The 21,814-nt window shown below is 45.1% G+C and overlaps 1 protein-coding gene across 5 annotated transcripts in view; it reads left to right on the top strand.

Moving 5' to 3' along the window:
• Nucleotides 1–21,814, top strand: part of ZC3H7B (zinc finger CCCH-type containing 7B) — a 187,356-nt gene that overhangs the window by 70,398 nt on the left and 95,144 nt on the right. For 3 of the 5 annotated variants that reach the window (XM_030210471.1, XM_030210456.1, XM_030210464.1), the window contains 3 exons: nt 7,260–7,566; nt 11,843–11,898; nt 15,982–16,147. In XM_030210471.1, the coding sequence (XP_030066331.1) occupies nt 7,260–7,566; nt 11,843–11,898; nt 15,982–16,147 (529 nt within the window). The remainder of the gene's footprint in view (nt 1–7,259; nt 7,567–11,842; nt 11,899–15,981; nt 16,148–21,814) is intronic. The other 2 variants (XM_030210479.1, XM_030210487.1) reach the window with 2 other exon arrangements.

The following is a 21,814-nucleotide window of genomic DNA, read 5'->3' as shown; positions in this document are numbered from 1 at the left end:
GCATCAAATTCCAGAATTTAATTACATGTTGAGTGAAGAAATATTTTCTCTGATTTGTTTTAAAATTACTACTTTGTAGCTTCATTGCGTGCCCCCTAGTCCTAGTATTTTTGAAAGAGTAAACAAGCGATTCACTTCTACTCGTTCCACTTCACTCATTATTTTATAGACCTCTATCATATCTCCCCTCATGAAGAAGGCATGGGAACAAAAATCTGAATTGAATTGATCCAAAGAAACAAAGAACAAAAGCAAAAATACTCCATACAAAGGAATTAAAAAAAAGAAATACTAAAGAAGAAATAATGTGGGGGGAATAACTGTGTTGTGGGGGGGTAGAGGTTATTATCCAGCTCATTTTTGAAAGAGATCCCCGGCCATCTTCCGACACAAATCGGGAGATGGTCGGCGATCTCCTGAAACCGGCCAAATCGGTATAATCGAAAGCCGATCGGGTTCAACTGCTTTCCGTCGCGGAGCCGGCGAAATCTCAAGGGGGCGTGTCTGTAGGGTAGTGAAGGTGGGACGGGGGCGTGCTCATGAGATGGCCGGCTTTGCCTGGTATTGGAAAAAAAAAGCCAGGCTTGACGAGCATTTCGCCGGCTTTACTTGGTCCCTTTTTTTTCACGACCAAACTTGAAAAAGGAGCCCCAACTGACCAAATGACCACCGGAGGGAATCAGGGATCACCTCCCCTTACTTCCCCCAGTGGTCACCAACCCCCCTCCCACCCAAAAAAAAAAAAAAAAACAACAAAAAAAAACTTTTTTGCCAGCCTGACATGTCATACCCAGCTCCCTGACAGCAGTATGCAGGTCCCTGGAGCAGTTTTTAGTGAGTGCAGTGCACTTCAGGCAGGTGGACCCAGGCCCATTCCCCCCTCCTACCTGTTCCACTTGTGGTGGTAAATGGGAGCCCTCCAACCCCCCCCCCCCCAAACCCACTGTACCCACATGTAGGTGCCCCCTTCATCCCTAAGGGCTGTGGTAGTGGTGTACAGTTGGGGGGAGTGGGTTTTGGGGGGCTCAGTACTCAAGGTAAGGGAGCTATGCACCTGGGAGCTACTTTCATTTATTTATTTTTTTATTTCTAGAAGTGCCCCCTAGGGTGCCCAGTTGATGTCCTGGCATGTGAGGGGGGCCAGTGCACTACAAATGCTGGCTCCTCCCACGACCAAATGCCTTGCATTTCGCCGGGTTTGAGATGGCCGGGCACGGTTTCCATTATGGCTGAAAAACGAAGCCTCTACACCCGGCGATCAATTTAGCTGGCCCCAACCGTATTTCGAAAATATGGTTGGCTCCGCCCCCTTGCGGAGCCTGCCCCGAAGATGGCCAGCCATCTATTTAACCGGCGCCGTTCGATTATGCCCCTCCACGTTAACTACAAATGCTAAACCCAAAAAGGCAAACGTCACATTCAGGTGCTTATATTACCTTAAGGGTCACTTCTGTCCAGATACCATGACAACTCATTCAATAATCCAGTGCTCAAAATGACTACTCCTAAATGCCAGCACTTTCAACATTAGTCAGACGGGACCTTGGTAGTGACTCTTTTCACATGAGGTACACAGCCTCGTGATTCACTTAACTTGTCATTTATCCCGTCTTCAAAAATGCTTTTCCTCATATAGTTCATGACAAAAATTTATTTTTACTTATAAATAAAATTCAATCAATTTATCTCCAATATTGTTTCTTCATCAGGACTTTAGCCGACATGGGCCATATTTCGCCTGTGGTGCTTCAGGGCGCAGTCCTGGCAACTATCTCAACAATTTACTTCAATAAAGTGTTCAATAAAGTGGCCCCAAAATTGTTACATCTCTCTTACCGAGGCCTGTATTTCACCAAGGACTGGATCTAAAATAGCTCCCCATCTTGTTGATTCCTGAATCAGTTGCTCTATGAAACAATCATTTATTTCAGCTGGGAACCTTACCTCCCTAGTGTTTCCTGATGTGACATTTATCCTGTCAGTACCAAGGTGAGTGAAATTGCCCGTTATTATAATGTTGACAAATTTTGCTTTCCTAATTTCTCTTAACATTTCATCTGTCTGTCCATCTGTTCTGGCCTAGTGGACAGTAGTATAACCTTACCACTGGAGAATGACACAGGGATAAAATTTGTCCCCACCCTATCCCCGCGGACCCTGTCTCCATCCCCATCCCGTCCCCGCAGGTTCTGTCCTCGTTCCCGCCCCGTCCCCCTAGGCTCTGTTTTCATCTGCAGAAGCCTCGAACACTTATCTACTATAATAAAACTCACCCTCAACGTTCTGAAGTCACTCAGTCACTCACTGAAGGATTCATGGCAGGGTTGCCAGGTAGAAATTTTTTTTCCAGCCCAATCCAGGCCAGAAACCAGCCCAAAACCCGCCCAAACACAAAACCCCGCCCCTGACACCCCCACCCCCGCGTCACTGGCCCCGCCCCCGCCGTCACCGGCCCCGCCTCCCACGTCATCGGGCCCGCCTCCCCGTCATCGGCCCCGCCTCCCACGTCATCGGCCCCGCCTCCCACGTCACTAACCCCGCCCAAAAACGTCACTAACCCCGCCCCCCGCGGCCGAAAAAAATCAAAAAGCCGCCCAAAAAGCCGCCCGGAAGCCCTAAAAACCGCCCAAAAAACCGCAACCCGCCGCGGGCAAAAATTTCCCGCGGCGGGTCGCGGAAAACCGCCCAATTGGGCGGTAAAACCGCCCACCTGGCAACACTGATTCATGGTGGTGAAGCCAGAACACTGACCATGTCTCTCTGCCCTGCCCTTGCATGACGGACCAATCAGAAAAAACACCCTCAACATTCTGAAACACAAAGGACCATCACAACACCGTTCCCAGGCAACACTAGGCAACGTAAGACGGACCAATCAGAGGAAACTACGTGACAATAAGGGAGGAGCATTCCCCAGCAGAATGGCTCATTATCTGTGCAGCACGGAGAGCACAGAACCACCGCTGGAACGAGAGAAGAATATTCCTGCTGTGGGTATGTGCAAAAATAGACCAGGGGAGGGGGGGGGGGAAAATTTTAAATGCCTAATGCCAGTACTGAAGAGTGCCAGAGGGCCTATAGCACAGACTATATTTGGGATTGCTTGACATGGAGTCAGAGGAGCCGGAAAACAACGTGCCCGTCACCATCTGGGACGTGGGCGAACAGGACAAGCTGCGGCCCAGCTGGAAGAATTACCCGCGACCCAGCCAGCAGCAGCAAACAGCGACCAAGGAAGGGGGAGGAGTAGGGAAACACGCGGAGCGTGTTTCCCTACTCCTTCCCTGCCTAGGAATCGCTGCAGACTGGCTGCCAAACTAATGAAACAACCGCACACCGACTTACCACCTCCATCATTTGAAAGGCATCCACTCTTTCTTCAACAGAAATGCAAACTAATAATACAAAACAAACAAAGAATACATGGTTTCTCAGGCGGCTGCAGGTAACTCCCCACCCCCTTCCTCTTCCCCTTTTGCCGAAGCGGACAAGGACGTGCCCAACCATCCCCAGCCTCAGGCAAGCTGTCTCCCACCTCGGGGATTCCCCGAGCACCCGGAAAAAGACGGCGCTGATTCCTGCAGCGCATAAATGTTCCAGCATTCCCCTGCAGCCGGCCTGAAATGGACCAAACATACCGAATCACCCCCCGACGGCCCGAGACTGTGCTCTTCTCCCTTCCGCCAACTTATGTTTAAACGATTTTATTGAGATTACAGCAAAATAAACATTGTCATACAAGCTCTTCATTTCACATATTTCGAGTCTTGATACAATTATACAACGATTTAGTTAACAGTCTTCAATATTTGAATATTATAATCCAACCAGGTACTATTTTATTTTGTTATTAATGATCCACACTTTTGAAAATGAAAGAAGGGAAAATAAATAATTAAACAGCCGTGCAGCGTGGTTCTGAGTACGTCCCCTCTATCTTACCCATACTTAAAATGACCCTGTATCTTGTATCTTATTCAAAGCTCCTCTTATATGGTACTATCCTTACAGAGAAGGACTCGCAGAATATCAATTAGTATAAGCTATAAGCACATAAAGAGCAATATTCCCAATATAATTGGCTTAGAGGAGCCCGAAGACACAAGTCCTCTCTCCTCTCCTTCCGCCAACTTAAAACAACCATCCCCGTCCTCAGGCAAGCCGTCACCCACCTCCAGGATGCCCAGAACCCCAGCCCAAAGAAAAAAGATGGCGCTGCTTCCAACAGCACATTTCTCTTCCAGCATTCCCCTACAGCAGCCCTGAAACGGCCAAAAAATACCGACAGACAAAGAACGTGCTCCTCAACCTTCCGCCCATCTAAAACAACACTGCTGCCTCAGCACAACACAAAAAAAAAAACATGGGAAAAAAAACAACACTCAATAAAGGCTGACCCCCCCTACAACCACATTTACATTTCACCAACAGAAAGACCCCCCCTCCACAAACCTCCTTGACAGACAAAACCACACACACACAATACAACAGAAACACACCCTCAAAGCCACACACCAATCCAACCCACTTTGCCAGCACAGCACAGCACATCCCCCAACCCCCAAGCAAAAAACAAAACAAAAAAAGACACACATCAACAACCTGCACACACACCGCACCCTCACACACACACACAAAATAACTCTGTGACACATACACACACACACAAAAAAAACCACATGCTAGCGCCCGTTTCATTGGTTTCGGAAACGGGCCTTTTTTACTAGTGATTTTATATTTAAATCTTTTTATTAAAGTATGAAAAGGAACAATATGCTGTGCAACTGTAGTGTATAAATTACAAATAGAAAACAATAATAACAATCAGCAGCTATAATAAACCCTCCCACCACCCTCTACCCTTCCAACCCCAACAATAGCTGACTTCTACTACTCCAAGGAATCCTAATCCACCCTGTTAAAATGTCCAGGGGTACAAAATACCACCCATTCTACTACAAATCATTTCTATAGCGCTACCAGTCGTACGCAGCACTTCACAATTGAACATGAAGAAAAGACAGTTCCTGCTCAAAAGAGCTTATAATCTAAATCAAGACAGACAGACAGGACAAATAAGGGATAAGGGTAGGACAGACAGATAGGACACATAGGGATAAGGGACTATTGAAGAGAGGAAGACAAGATACAGGTTACGAACAAGTGACAAGTTAGGAGTCAAAAGCAGCATCAAACAGATAGGCCTTTAGCCTGGATTTGAAGGCGGCCAGGGATGGAGCTTGACGTAACAGCTCAGGAAGTCTATTCCAGGCATAAGGTGCGGCAAGATAAAAGGAACGGAGTCTGGAGTTAGCGATGGAGGAGAAGGGTGCAGTTAAGAGAGATTTACCTAGTGAACTGAGTTCCTGGGAAGGAGTGTAGGGAGAGATGAGGGTGGAGAGGTAGTGAGGGGCTGCGGAGTGAATGCACTTATAGGTCAATAAGAGGAGCTTGAATTGTATACGGAAACAGATAGGGAGCCAGTGAAGTGGCTTCAGGAGAGGGCTGATATGAGCATAGCGACTTTGGCGAAATATTAGTGGTGCAGCAGAGTTTTGAACAGATTTAAGAGGAGAGAGATGGCTGAATGGAAGACCTGTGAGAAGCAAGTTGCAGTAGTCTAAGTGAGAGGTGATGAGAGTGTGGATGAGGGTTCTGGTAGCATGCTCGGAAAGGAAAGGGCGAATTTTGGCGATATAGAGGAAGAAACGACAAGTTTTAGCAATCTGTTGAATATGTGCAGAGAAGGAGAGGGAGGAGTCGAAGATGACCCCAAGGTTAAGAGCAGATGAGACAGGAAGAATGAGCGTGTTGTCCACAGAAATAGAGAATGGGGGAAGGGGAGAGGTTGGTTTAGGTGGGAAGATAAGGAGCTCAGTTTTGGACATATTAAACTTCAGGTGGTGGTGAGACATTAAGGCAGCAGTGTCAGACAGGCAGGAAGATACCTTGGCCTGGATTTCTGCCGAGATTTCTGGTGTGGAGAGGTAGATCTGGGAGTCATCAGCGTAAAGGTGATACTGAAAACCGTGGGATGAGATCAGGGTACCAAGGGAGGAAGTATAGATGGCGAAAAGGAGAGGTCTGTATGCCCTAGAGGGGAGAAATATGCCCTATGAAGCACTGTTATAATTTTTTAATCTGTGGATGAATAAGAAGTCATCAACAATCTCAGGATTCAGTCTAGCTCTCCTGTCTTCCACAGTCCCTCCTGCAATAGAAGATGTCTTCTTAGAAGATGTACTGGTAGTGGGATTTACAGGATTCCCCCATGTTCGCTTGTTTTTCCAAAAAATAAAAATATCATAGTCTGCATCAATCAAACATAAGTAACAGTCCAGTTCATTAACAGGCTTCAAAGTAGAAAGTGACATGGGGACAAAGTTTGTCCCCGTCTTCACTGGCTCTGTCCCCATCCCCATCCCCATGGTTACTTCAGGTCCCCATCCCCGTGCCGTTCTCTACTTACCACTCTTCTCTTTCCCTTCACTCACAGAATTCTATCCATAAAGATTTCACATTGTATTCTGTTTCTTACAGAAATTTTATTCTGTTTGACTTAATTCCCTCTTTTATATATAGTGCCACCCCTCCTCCAATTTGATCGTCCTGTTATTGTGATATTATTTGTACCCTGGTATTAGTGTCCCATTGGTTATTCTCCTGTCACCAGGTTTTTGAGGGGTGAGGAAGCCTTGATGGAGGGAGAAGGCAAAAAGAGAAGATGCACAGAGGAGGGGAATGGGAGAAGTCAGTACCTGGAGGAAGGGGAGGGAGTAGAGATAGGCAGAAAACATGTTATAGTGTGGTGGTGGGGTAAGAGAGAAGATGGCTGTAGGAAGTAACAAAAAAAGGGCAAGAAAAGTTATATAGAAGTCCCAAAAATATGATAAACTTACTATTTATACAAAATATTTTCATGTTAAATTAGCATGTTTAGTGCACATCAACTAATAGGAAACACATTCTAATTTATGCAAATGTACCATAGAAGTTTTTACTGTTGTCCCCTCAGAATCCACTCCTGAGCTGCTACAAGAATTGAGTGGAGGGGAAAGAGCTTGACTAAGATTTGGTGACTAGCAGTTCTAGGTTACTGAACTGAACATGTTAACTAGCTTCAGCGTTCTGCCTGAGGGCCTAATCTGTACAGCGGCATGTCCGTCCCCCCCTCCACGCCTTTAATAATGTGCATGCCTGTTTGTCTATCCTCTTAGCCTTAACATGTATTTATATTTTTCTTTTCCTTCTTACCAAAGTCTATGCTTCATAGTACTATCCCTACCAACTTGCCCAGTGAGATGCCCCAGTTGATACCAGTGTTCCCAGGGGGAACTCCACTGTTGCCCCCTGTGGTGAAGGGTAACATCCCAGTCTCCTCCTCACTGCCTCCTGCCTCTTTTGGGAAGCTTTCCATGTTGGATACTTTTGACCCTCCAGGAGCATCAGCAGGGGTCTCGCTGAATAGTCTGGACCTGCTGCAGTATCCCGAGTCCCGGCTGGATACACTGGACAGCTTTGAGAACAGCGGAGGCTCCCTGGACGCTTTGGACTCTTTCCCCACTGGTAGGTGGTGGATCTCGTGACCTGGAAATGAGACTTGGGGCTCTGTACAGTTGAGGCTGTTGGAGGAGCTGCAAGAAAGCACATGGAGGACTTTGAAAGCTAGTTGTGTGCATTTATTAATTAAGATACCATGCTAAGAGAATTTATGAACCCCTCCCCCCCCCCCCCCCCCCCACCCAGATAGTCTGTATTTTAGCACAGATTATACGTAAAATATGATAAGAGCCTAATTTAAACCTTGCTGAGAGAGAGAGAACCCTTCTATATAGACAAAATACAATATTGATTCAACATGTATCCTTGTGCGAAGTTTGGGAACTTTTCATTCAGCAACTTGTGGCAGCTCATTCAACAGCAATAATTTAACTAATCCATAAGTCTAGTAGCTCTATAGAAATGTTTAATAGTAGTAGTAGTAGTAATCCCAATATGTATACTCCTTTTATCTGGACAGGGTTACAAGGCCATTTCTAAACAGTGGAAGCTTCATCCATCCACTCTTGGACAAATAGTCCACAAATAGAAAAATTGGTCTACCCAGGAGCAGTTGTGCTGTCGAGATCACCCTAAGAACAAACTAGAAAATAATCTACAAAGTCCCAAAGAATCCCAGACTAACATCTAATGATCTGCAGACATCTCTCACTACAGGTGATTTGGGGATTCTCATGTCAACCATCAAGAAAAAACGGAATGGGAATGGGGTTCATGAGAGAATAGGTAGGAAGAAACTTCTGCTCTTGAAGTGGATCATTGCTGCCCGCTTCAAGTTCACCAAAGAGCATGTTTTTTGGACACAATAGCAGACATTTAGTTTAGCAAAAACCACCACTCTCTTCCAAAGTAAGAACCTCACCCCAACTGTTGAGTATCGTGTGGGACTGCTCTGCTGCTGCAGGACCTGGATGACTTCTCATTATTGATAGAACCATAAATTCTGCTTTATATCAGGGAAAATTCTAGAGAATAATCCATCTATACAGCAAGACAATGACCCTAAATATTCAAGTAAATCTACTACAGAATGGGTAAAGAAGAAATGTCATGTTTTGGACTGACCACGTTAGTCCTGACCTAAGCTCTATAGATGTGTGGCTTGAGTTGAAGCAAGCTGTTCACTCAAGGAAACCCTCACATGTCAAAGAATTGAAACTGTTCTTATGGAAGAATGGGCCGGAATTTCTCAAGAGTGATATGAGACTGGTCAACCCTTATGGTATATGTCTGTCTAGAAAAATTCTTGCTGCTAAAGGATCTTCCACCAGTTACTGAATGAGAAGTTCAGCTACTTTTTTACATAGCGATCCTTATCATTGAATAAATAATCAAGATATATTCTGGTCAATATTTAAACCCTGTAGTAATTTTTTTTTTAAAATCCAGCTGTAGCATAAAAAAAAAGATGTGTGTTCATCACCACCCATATGGAGACATGGCAGCGCTGAATTTATATGTGAGAGCACTTGCCACCAGCAGCTATATGTATACCCGTGATATTCAACTGCTGTACGTAGAGTTGAGCAGTTTAATTTAGGACAGCTTGTATTGCAAAGTGGAGCACCTTTGCTCCGCCCCAGTACTGTCCAGGAAGTACAGTATTTAGAGGGAATATTTTTCAGCTGCTGGAAATTTACATAAAGGGGACTTACACATTTAGCTGCTGCAAAAATAATTTCCCTTTTTTGAATATTGGTCCAGTACCTTTTTTTGTTTTGTATGAATTTTCTTTCTCTCATCAGGATTTAGATTCAGATCTCATCATAGTTTGAGTGTAAAGTGCACTAAAATACAGACATCCTGAGTTTGTGAGCACTGTTCCCTCAGAGGTTTTCAACCCAGTCCTCGGGGCACTTCCAGCCAGTCGGGGTTTTCAGGATATCAGTATTATGCTGAAAACCCGGACTGGCTTAGGTGTGCTTTGAGGACTGGGTTGAAAAGCTCTGAGCAGAAGTCCTCCACCTATAGTCCTGCCAGTGGAGTGTGTGGGGGGGGGGGTGCTGTTTCACTATCACATTTTCAATAATGAAGGACAGGTAAGCTGTGCAGAGAACCTGCCTGTTCCTAGTAATTGAAAACACAACCCCCAACTGGCAGCAATGTACTTGGTGGACTCCCGCTCAGCTTAGAGCAGGGGTTCTCAACCCAGTACTCGGGACACACGCACCCAGTCAGGTTTTCAAGATATCCACAATGAATATGTTCAATTTACTTATCCGTTAACCCCATTAATATTACATTTACTACAAATTGTATATTCTTTTTACGACTTTGTAATTCTTTATATTGTTACTATGTAAGCCGCATTGAGCCTGCTGTGTGTGGGAAAGCATGGGGTACAAATGTAATAAAAAAATAAATATACACAAGATAGATTTGCATTCACTGGCTCCATTGTATACAAATCTATCTCATACATCTTCATTGTGGGTATCCCGAAAACCTAACTGGCAGGGTGTGTCCCAAGGACTGGATTGAGAACCCTTGGCTTAGAGGGAACAGTATTTGTGAACCCTCTAGAATGGTCTGTAGTTTATTTCTACTAAGGTGTATAGACTTGCCCAATATACAGTATAGAAACAGATTCACTTCTGTCCACCACCTAGTGACTGCAGATTTCTCCTATTTTATTGAGTAACGAGTGCATGAAAGCAGAGTTGCTTATCTGTAGTGGAGGTTCTCTTTAGACAGCTGACTATGGAACTACATAATTGGTGGTTTAATTGGCATGGATACTGTAAATCTGCTCTCTGGAGCTCAAAAAACCTTGAAGGCCTTGCCACACGTGTACAGGGATTTTTTCACACTGGTGCAGCTGTCCTTGTGCCTCTCTGCCTCGTATTGCTGGTATGTGCTTTGATTGATGAGGAAAAAAAGCACTAGGAGCCTTCAGAAAGTTCCTTTAATCACACAACTTGGAAAACAATCTTCAAGAAATGACTCATAAGCACATAAGCACCGCCATACTGGGAAAAGACCAAGGGTCTATCAAGCCCAGCATCCTGTCTCCGACAGCGGCCAATCCAGGTTTCAAGAACCCAGCAAACCCCCCCCCCCCCCCCCCCAAAAAAAAAAATTTTTTTTTTTAATAATGTTCAATGGACTTTTCCTTCAGGAATCTGTCCAAAGCCCCCTTAAACTCTGTAAGGCCAGCTGCTGTCACTACGTTCTCCGGCAATGAGTTCCAGAGTCCAACTACACGCTGAGTAAAGAAAAACTTTCTCCTATTTGTTTTAAATCTACCATATTCTAGCTTCATCTTGTGTCCCCTGGTTCTATTATTGTTTGAAAGTGTAAACAAATGCTTCACATCTGTCCGCTCTACTCCGCTCATTATCTTGTAGACCTCTATCATATCACCCCTCAGCCGCCTTTTCTCCAAGCTGAAGAGCCCTAATCTTCTTAGCCTTTCCTCATAGGGAAGTCGTTCCATCCCTTTTATCATTTTCGTCTCCCTTCTCTGCACCTTCTCCAATTTCTTTATATCTTTTTTGAGATGCGGTGACACAACGCCTGCATCAGGGGTCACAAGTGTTGTACTGTTAGAGTGTGCAGTAGCGAGGCTTGCTCCTCTGCACATGTGTAGAGATGAAAAACTGTATACCTTAGTGACCCCTGATGCAGACGCTGTGCGCCGAAACACTGCCCTTGTCGGGTCATGTCTTCAAGATTGTTTTCCAAGTTGTATGATTAAAGGAACTTTGTCCTGATTCTGAAGGCTCCTGGTGCTTTCTTTTGCCATATTGGACCTTGTTCTGTACTTTGTACCCTCTCTTTGTTGTGCTTTGATTGGTGAGAGGCAGCTGAGAGGGAATGTGTGGCTGCATGATCAACTATATACAGAAAACTGTACTGCAGTCAAGCAATTCCACTTTTTCCACAGAGAAGATCTCTGCAGTCATGGCTCTGGCTACCCAGCAGCTTTGGGGGTTTTTTTTCTTTGTTTTTGTTTTGTTTTTTAAAAACTTTTGGATATACTAGTCAGCACCCTGTGGCCGTAGGGCGGGTAGGAGCAGCCTGAATGAGGGCAGGTGGAAAGAAGCTTGCTACAGTGCAGAATTTGGCTTTGGGGTATGGGATGGGGGTGGGGGAAGGCTGCTGCATTCAATTACCTCTGGTATAAAGGGATCAGACGGACCTTTTATCCAAGAATTGTTTTTTGTTTTGTTTATTAATTTTGCCTACACAGCTCTTGAAATCAAAATAAATTCTAAAGATTTTGTGAATAGGTCTCCTTTCTTACTGTCTGTCTTTGTTCTTTGTTTAATTTTTGCTAAAGACATTGTGCTGCAGGAGTCAAAACCCGCCAGTGCCAGTGTGAAGCCAGTACCTGCGGTGAGTGACAATCCCAGGTTTGGTTTCCTGCCTCATGCAATGGTTGCCACAGGCATTGCTCTGCTTCCTTTCTGCTCATTTTATTTCCAGGTCATTTATTCAGACAGGGACTGTCATCAAACTCCCCAGGTATAAACCATTAATACTGACTAGGAACTATCTGACAATTAACCACTCTAGAAATACTGAAGAACTGCAAACCACCAATAGCCAACATCGTTTGGTAACGTATACACAGAGTTTCTAATTCTAGTTATTTTATCATTTGGAATTTTAGATGTTTATTTTTCAGGCAATTCAGTGCTTTCCCAAAGTCAGGAAAACAAGGTTTATCAGTTCCCCCTCCCCCATTTTTTTTTGGGGGGAGGGGCTTTATAGGTTTATTCACGTGAATTCCTTCTCCAGTCCCCAGTGACACCATCATCTCCAGCCCCTCTCTTTTTCTGTCTTCCGTAGAGTGACTGGGACTTGTGGCTTTGCTCCCATCATTCTGTGCTGTTTCCACTGGCTCTTTTGCCAGCACAGCGGGAGAGCTAAAAATGTGACAACAAGCACTTCCTTAGCATCCCTCCAGACCGACCTAGATGGATGGGTTATGCACTCCTACCAGCAGGTGGGTGGAGACTGAGAACTACTGAATTCTGGTGAAGCCTATAAGTTAGCTGTGCAGTCCCTCCCAAAGTTGATATTTCTCAGTCTCCCAGCAGGTGGTAGAGGTGTGACTAGTCTGCTAGGCCTGGGGATTCCTAGTCCTGGGTAGGGGGGGGGGGGAGCTACTGGGGTCAGCAGTGTTTGTAATTCATTCTGGCTCCTTATTTGTCAGCTTCTCTCCCAGGGCTTCTTGGCTGCTGGCTGTGGCCCATGGGGGGGTCACATTGTACCCCAGGGGTGTCAAAACTGGGAGGCCAGGTCCTTCCCCATTTCCCCTCCCTATACCTCCTGGTTCCTTGGCCCTTTCTGTTTCTGGAGGTCCTTTCTTGTACCTTGGCCCCTGGTGCTGTGTATGGGCCTTGAGTTCCTGGGAGATGAGCCTCATCTTTGCTTATCTTGTGTAAACAAAAAAAAAATGGCAAAGTCTCTGGTTTGGCAGTGCTCTGCAGTCTCTTTGTTTTGTTCAGTTTGGCAGTACCTAGGCTTTGCCTTGCTGGCGGATGAGTTTTGGTGGTGTTCTCTGACCACCACCCCTTTCCTCCCACAGCTCTTGACTTTATTTCTAGCTAGTTTTCAGTTGAGCTATAATTCCTTCTGTGGAGGCCTTGGGGCTCATTTTCAAAGCACTTAGCCTTCCAAAGTTCCATAGGTTTCTATGGAAGGCTAAGTGCTTTGAAAATATGCCTCCTTTTCTTCTGAGCCAGTTTTATTCTGAGATCCCTTGGCCTTGGAGGGGCCTTTTTGGCTTGCTTTTTTTTTTTTCTGAGCCAGTATTTCGTCTGTGTCCAGTTAGGGGTGCCTTTGAGCTTTTTCTGCTGACCCAGTTTATATCTGGGTTTCAGTTGCATGCCTTGTTTAGCTGTAGCTCCTGAGTGGTAGGAGCCAAAGCACAACTTCTGCTGCTGGAAAGAAAAACCATCTTCAGTAATGTCATCTGGCCATGACAGCATCTGACAGATGGAGTGTTTCTATTTTTCCATCTTGGTGGTTTTGTCCTTGAGCATCTGATGGAGGTCATTGGATCCCAACAGGGGAGCGCTATTTTTTTTTAGGGGGGGGGGGGTAGCAGTTATAACCCATAATTGGAAGCCCTTGTGTAGATATACAAGTATTTTCTTAGATTAATTCTCTAGGGTTTCTTTCACAAGAAAGAATATAAATTATTCGCCCTGTATTTTCTCTTTTATTTCTATATCAATATTTTCCTTTTATTATTTTAAAATACGTTTCTTATATTCCAGCAAAAGGTTCTGAGTAGATAAGCAAACATACCATAGTGTAATAGAGCATATAAATGAAACAGAATAATGCCAGTACCGAATTTCAGGGGAAAAAAAAGAGGATGATGTACAGAAGGATTCATGTAGTTCTCTTTTGACGTTAACCGCATAAATCTTGTTTTTATATTTGGGGCCAGCTAATGCATAACTTCTATGATGTGTGGTCAAAAGTTATGTGGATAGAAAATGGAGGGGTCAGAGGCATTGGTGGGAGGGTGCGATAGCCACAATTGTCAGCTGTTTTCTACTTATCTTTATCCATTTTAAGTTAGACAGCACAAATAGCTGACATGGCTTATCAATATCAATAGGATTCTTATTGACCGCTATAATCCCCCAAGTACAGCCCATTGCTATTTACAACCTAAACAAGGATACAAACATACATTATAAATAAAAACAGGAACTCAAATCACAATCTACCAAACAAAGTTTTCCGTTTTCTACGAGAAGCATAATATTTTCAGAAAGGTATCAATAAAGATGAAAAGGTAGTATTGGCTATTCTAAAAAAATGCACTTCTTTAAAAGAAAGAGACCAAAGCATAAATGAGCTGTATAACTGCACAGAAAAGCGAGTCAAAGGTGCAAAGACCAAATGTATCAGTAATTTTGATGAGTACCACCTGATAGCCTGTGGCAGTTGGCTTTTTTTTGTTTTTGTTTTAAAGGCTGGCTGTTGCAGGTGTTTCTAGGTGTGGATTCCGTGCTTCCACCCCTTTTCATTGCTTTCTCAAGGAGAGTTTCAACCAACCCAATTTCTTCCCAATTTCTTTACAGAGAACAAAAACTCTCAGTTGCCTGTATTGAAAATTCTGATTAGTGGTAAGCCCATACTCATCCTGCAGTTCTGAGAAGAGTACCATGTCCCCCCTCCTCTCACATCTGGCCCAGGGTCCAAAGTCCTTGCCGTTCCCATACCCTATAAGTAAAATCTGGTTGACCTGGAGGCGTATTTTCAAAGCACTTAGACTTACAAAGTTACATTGTAATCTATGGAACTTTGTAAGGCTAAGTGCTTTGAAAATGAGCCCTCTGGTGTAAATCCTGGGGCCCGGCTTATGGCCATTTACAAAAAATTAAATCTTATCAGAAAAAAAAATCTGTCCCACAACACACCCCAGGAACTCAAGAGGGAAACCAATACTGGGTGGAACTATCTTTGATAATATACCAAGATTTCCCTTAGGGAGCCAGACCACCGTCTAGGGCAGTGTACTGCCAACCCAGGCTTGCTCAGGACCCAAGCCTTTGAAGACTAAGAGAGTCACTGTCAATATACACAATTGAGTGGCCTGGTAATACAACTTAAAATTAGGATCCCCAATTCCCCCACCCTCCTTCAGTTGATTATAAAATAGACCTTCAGACCCTTGGAAAGCGCCTCCTCCAAATATATGGAAATCCAAGCTGAAGTATTCTGTACTGATTGTAACCTATAAAGCTGAGAAAACTGTTGTCCTTATACACACCTGTGTGTTTCCTTTCACATAGAGGCCTTGTACTGCAGCATCCTCCTGTGGTTGAGTGCTTGGGATGCAGCTTTCTAAAGAGCTCCTTCCAGTGCTGTTCTGTGGCAATCACTGGTTGTCGGTGTAAGAGCAGCACTCAATTTCTTTCTCGCTCTCTGCTTCCAGAGACCATAGGCTAATTGCATTCCCAGCCTCTACCGACAGGAGCCTGAGTGGTGAATGGAGCCCCCTTTTCCTTGGCAGTTCACAGTATCCATTAGGCTGACACTTCTTATCACCCTCCTTGAGCAGGCAGTGCCAATAATTATGGAAACTGTGAATAAGGTGTAGGCCCAGGCCTGAGTACTGTGATGAGAAACGCTTGAGGAAGTGTTAACGAACATATGAACCTCTCCTCTCCGGTTTCTAGACATTTGTCCCAGAGTGATAAAATTGTATTTTGTTAACTCTTTCCACAAATTTGAGATTATCCCTATAAAGGGCTCTCATTGGGTCTTTGCAGCCCCTTCCTCCCATTTTACACCCTTTCTGATAGCAGTTGTAGGCTAAATTCTCCTCCTGCCAGTCCTGTTCAAAGAAACTGCTTCTTAACCACAGATGAACTTTTGTAGCTTTTTAAATGTATTATTTATCTTAATATTATTACTGATATTGAAGGAATTTGTCTGTCTGTATTTCAGCAGGCAAGTGCTTCCAGTTTGAACAGTGTGGCTAATATGAGTCTGGACATGCTTCTGCCATACTTGCCCTCCACAGCCATACCGGGCCTGGCACTTCTTGTGAAAAACCCACTGGCATCAACCTATGAGTTCAGCCAGGCATGTAACCAGTGTTATCAGAAAACAGGTAAAAATGCAAGGCGATGCCACCTCATCCTCTCCTCCATGCACACCCCTCTGGCGCACCTCTGTCTGGTATCTAACAAGAGACACTGTATGTGTCAGAGACACCTAACAAAATTTTGATGTGAGTAGTCACAAGAGACACAGAAAAGAAAAGAGACAATGTGAGGTGCAGGAAAGTGCCTCTCTGTGTGAAATTGCTGTGTAAAATTTAAACTCTGAGGTTGCCTTCTCTGTGTTCTCTGCTTGTGTCTGCTCAGTTGGCTGATTGATAGTCGCAGTTGCTGTGCTGTGAAAGTGTGTTTATTTCTTGAAGAATCACTCTGAGTTAACTTGGTCAGACAGTGCCCCACCCTCCCAGCTGCTGGCAGTCACTTCTGAAAGAGCCCTTCGGTTCTTCCGTGCTATTGCAAGGACCTTTTGCATCAAGGACTCTCTCTTCAATGATGATAAAATAAAGATTAACAAAAAAAAGAATTAGTGGCCTGCCTTGATTAAATTTCTTGGTAGCTAAAATCCCTTTTCTCAGAATGAGCAAAGGACGTGGGACCTGATACTCAGCAGGTGGGGCTCAGCAAATTTAATTCCGGGTTCTGTCTGGGCTTCAGCATTGAATTTCTGGGTTTGCAGAGCTAGCTAACACATAGTTGGTTTTAAGTGCAATATTCAGCATTTAACCAGCTATGAAGAAAAGATTGTATATATATATATTTTTTTTAAATATGATCCTATTTATGTGGTGACCTTGGCCGATTAAGTGCAAAATATTGGCACTTAACCGGCAAGTGCCAACTCTGCCCCGGAACACTCCCAAAATAGCCGATTTTGCTTTAAGTACTAAGCATTCATTTTCAACAGCACTAATTGGTTAAGCAGCGCTGAAAATGACTGGTTAGACATGAACAGGCAATTAAACCAGGCAGGAGCCGTTTCTGGCTGGTTAAATCGCTTTGAATATTGACCCAATTGTTACTATAACATAGAAGTGAATCATAAAAGTATTTCAGTGCTAGTCTGCAAGGCAGAGGCTGGGGATGGGCAAGTTTGGCGGTGTTCAGAAGATGACAGGCAGTAGAAATGAAAGTCCTGATCTATGGTCCAAGGTAGGCAGTTCATAAATTTCACACAATTTGACTTCACCATGTATTTTCTGTATGAGTGTTATGGCTTGATCGTTATACTTGTTTTAACTTCAAAAGAAAAATAATTCACCTAAATAGGACTTACTCATGCTTCTTTATCACTTCTAAAGTGTCTGATCGTTTTAAAATCTTATATTTCTGGACTGTGTTAGTTTCCTTTCAGCATTCTGATTTTATGGTCCTTGATGCGGTGGCCTAGTCCTAAAAAGTGCGCCCCCACAGGGCATCACTTCACATTTCTATATTTTTCTGTACCTTTACTTTCTTGCAGGCAAATAAATTACCATATTTTAATGTATATAATGGTACAAATGGGTCTGTGGATGTGTAAAAAACAACCTTCATATAACATACCCATGCTATATGTATGAAAATACCATTCCTCTCTCTGGAGCGTTCCACTAGTGCAGAGATTTTCAACCTTTTTGTTTCATAGCACACTTAACCTGCATTAAAATTGTCAAGTCAAGGCACACCCCAAGCATGGTCCAGCATTTTTCTTCTACCCTACCCCCACATACATGGTCCAGCGTTTTACCTTCTTCCCTGCCTACCTCCACCTGCCACCCCACACATAGTCCAGAATTTACATTGTCATCCCCCCACCCTCACAAAGAGTCCATCATTTACCTTCTCTTTCCCCCCATCCTCACAAATAGTCCAGCATTTACTTTCCATTCCCCCCTCCCCACCCTCAAAAATAGTCCAGCATTTTCCTTCTCTTCCCCCCCCCCCTCACCTCCACAAAAATAGTCTAGCATCTCTCCCTCCTGTCCCCTCTCCAGCCGGCCACTAGGCATTTCCCCTTGTCTCTCTTGACCCCCCTCCCATGTACCTTTTAAATGTTTGTACGGTTATGTGTTCTCTTTGTATGCCTTGTTGAAAAGGTGTCTTCAAAGATTTGTGAAAATTAGTTGTTTTGTCGATAGTTTTCAAGGTTGTGGGTAGTGCGTTCCACAACTGGGTGCTCATGTACGAGAAGGTGGTGGCGTGCATCAGCTTGTACTTTAGTCCTTTACAGCTGGGGAAGTGTAGATCAAGAAATTTGCGGGATGTTCTTCTGTTGTTTCTGGGGGGCAAGTCCACGAGGTTTAGCATATAGATTGGGGCGTCTGCGTGAATGATTTTGTGAACAAGTGTGCAGATCTTGAACGTAATGCGTTCCTTGAGTGGGAGCCAGTGAAGTTTCCCCTATTTGTCTTGAATACGTTGTAAACTCCAGCGCTGTGTACATCTAGTAGCTCTATTCTATTCCAAGACTTTTATACTACATTTACCACATATTCAAAGCAGCTTACAGCAAGACTAGATATAATTTCCAACTTCCAATCAAATTAGATTATCAAGAGATTAAGCTTACGAAGTATACAAATAAAATTTTAAGACCTTACAAAAGAGTCCATAATTGGATGTTAATCGTATAGGTGTAAAACAGAACCAACGAGGGTGAAAGTGAGGAGAGTTCCAAATGGCCAAGGCAAACAAGGAGTAAGAGCATCCCAAGAGTTTATTTGCCAAAATATGCTGACACAAAGACTCTACACAGGCCGTGTTTCAGCACAATGCCTTCCTCAGGGGTCTAAAAACATAGATAAAATTATTAAAAACACAGCATAAATGGGGAAGAAGTGACGTCACGGACCTTGATGACTGCTTGATCTTATAGCTCCGAAGCGTCCTCTCTAACAAATTAGCTGCATCAGCGATCATCTGGCCTGATTTGGTGCTCTTTCCTCCTCTGGTGCTTGTAGCAGGTCTCGGGAATTGAATTGGTCTGTCTGCAGGTGATCATGTTGGTGGTGCGGAAAGATGTTGAGAGGCAGCGTGCTCAGCCAGCCAGTAACGCCTCAAGACGCCATGTTTCTTCGGCTCGACTTTCGCATTCGGACTCTGACTTGGCTAGGTCTTTAACAGATGCATGCTCAGTGCCTCCAACCCGGGGTCTATCTAAGGAACTAACAAAGTGCCTAATGGAAATCCGGGATGAAATTAAGACCTCCAAGGAGGAAATACTGGAGCGAATGGCTGTTTTAAGTGTGGACCTACGAGAGTGGGGGGGCCTTGTGGAGGATTTGGAGGCTCGCATGGATGGACATGACGAACAGCTGAGTGGGGCAGAGGCTTGTTTAACACTGATGCTGGCTTCCTATGAAGATTTGCAGCATAAAATAGACAACTTAGAAAATCGCGGTCGTCGAAATAATCTCCGCCTCTGCGGGGTCCCTGAATCGGGAGACAAAGAGGATGTAGCCACCATTGTGAGATCGGTTTGTGGAAAATTGCTGGGGTCGGAGGATATGGCGATTGAAAGGGCACACAGGGTCTTGGAGAAACCAGTGGACAACCATCCCCGGGATATTATAGTTTGTTTTTCCCTCTTTTTTGGTCAAAGAGCAAGTGCTGCAACGAGCACGCCAGGTTCCTTTTGTGGAGTACAATGAAGCTAAAGTGGCGGTGTTCCAAGATTTGTCTCTCTGACTCAGAGGCGTGCCATGAAACCAGCACTGGAAGTGTTGGTTAAGAATAAAATTCCATATCGCTGGGCTTTCCCCTTTGCACTTTGTTTTACTGTGGAGGGTAAGCTACATCGGATTCGTCTGTTATCGGATGTTTGAAAGATATTGCATGGGGCTGGTTTGACGACCACTGTAGTCCCACCAGTCAACATGGGTTCCAACACAAGGGCTAAGCTTCAAAAGTGGAAGAGAGTTACCAGCAAGACCAAGAATTCTCAGGGAGCTACCTGATTTATTTGTTCGGGTCTGTTAGTGTTACCCCGATTCCTATAGGTTGGGTACCAGTGATGTACTGCTGTTATTAGATAATGGGTTGGGAGTAGGAATTAGGGGGTGTGTGTATGGAGGAGGAGGAGGGGAGGCAGTTGGGGTCGTAGGTGTGGTCAGGGAGTGGTTTGGGTCTGGATTTAGGAATTGGACTCAAGCTCTTTATAACTCCCCTAGAGCGTGTGTGCGAATTAATGGTGGTAATTCTCCTTTGTTTCCTTTGTCTAGGGCAGTGATGGCGAACCTTTCAGAGACCGAGTGCCCAAACAGCAAACCAAAATCGAATTATTCATCGCAAAGTGCTGGTACTCATTATGGGCGGGGTCACCACATATGACTCCACCCTTATGATAGCCACACCCCTTACACCAGCCATGGCGCATATAAACAGACATCATTGAAAATATTATACTAGTATAGGAGAAAAAAATAACATGACTTTTTTTCATTATAAATCATTTCTGTAAGCTGTTACAGCTCCAGTATACCCAGTGCAAAATAAGACAGCAGATGTAAATTCTCAAATTGGACATATTCCAAACACTAAAATGAAAATAAAATGATTTTTTCTACCTTTGTTGTCTCTGATTCTGCTGCTCTCTTAACTCCATTTCCAGGGCTTCCTTTCCATTTCTTTACTTTCCTCCTTTCTTCTTCATTTCTTGTCCTCCATCCATGTCCAGCAACCCTCCTCTCCCCTCCAGCCACAAATTTCCAGCCACCCGCCCTCCCAGCACCAGGCCGCCCTCCCACTCAGCACCCAGTAGCACCCATCACCAGGCCTGCCTCCCACCATCCAGTAGCACCAAGCCTCCCTCCCTCCCAGCACCCAGTAGCACCCAGCATCAGGCCTCCCTCCCACCCAGCACCAGGCCTTCCTCCCTACCAGCACCCTGTAGCACCCAGCACCAGGCCTCCCTCCCACCCAGCACCCAGTAGCACCCAGCATCAGGTCTCCCTCCCATCACCCAGTAGCACCAAGCCTCCCTCCCACCCAGCACCAGGCCTGCCTCCCTCCCAGCACCCAGTAGCACCCAGCATCAGGCCTCCCTCCCGCCCAGCACCAGGCCTCCCTCCCACCACCCAGTAGCACCAAGCCTCCCTCCCACCCACCCACCCACCCAGCACCAGGCCTGCCTCCCTCCCTCCCAGCACCACCCAGTAGCACCCAGCATCAGGCCTCCCTCCCACCCAGCACCCAGTGGCACTAAGCCTCCCTCCTTCCCACCCACCCAGCACCAGGCCTGCCTGCCTCCCTCCCTCTTCCAACCAACGAGGCACCAGGCTGCCCGCCCTCCCTCCCTCTTCCAACTAACGAAAAGCCGCCAGGCTGCCCGCCTGCCCTCCCAGCACCTCTCAGCACCAGCGCTCGCCCTCCTCCTCAGAAATTGAAAAGGCGTCGGCAGCTGCAGCGAAACGCGTGGTCATCGCTCGGCGCGCCTTCGGTCTTCGCTTGTGTCTCTCAAGCTCTGGTCCCGCCCTCATTTGAGAGATTTGCATTCAGTGGAGACAATGCATGCAAATCTCTCTCAAGAATATTCATTGTGGATATCCTGAAACCCTGACTGGCTGGGGTGCTTCCAGGACCAGATTTGGGAACCGCTGCCATAGTCTCTTAAGTTCGGGCATAAGGGGATAAGACCGGAAATCGTAGAGATGAAAACCAAGTGGCTCTCAGAACTGGGTTTGAGCACTTGCTTTCCTGTGGCATTACAGGGTTTCTCCCCTTGGTGTGGTGCTAGTGGA

This window comes from Microcaecilia unicolor, chromosome 1 (assembly GCF_901765095.1).
Source record: "Microcaecilia unicolor chromosome 1, aMicUni1.1, whole genome shotgun sequence".
Lineage (NCBI taxonomy): Eukaryota > Metazoa > Chordata > Amphibia > Gymnophiona > Siphonopidae > Microcaecilia > Microcaecilia unicolor.
The sequence above is the reverse complement of the archived record's forward strand: the minus strand, read 5'-3'. Positions and strand labels throughout refer to the sequence as shown.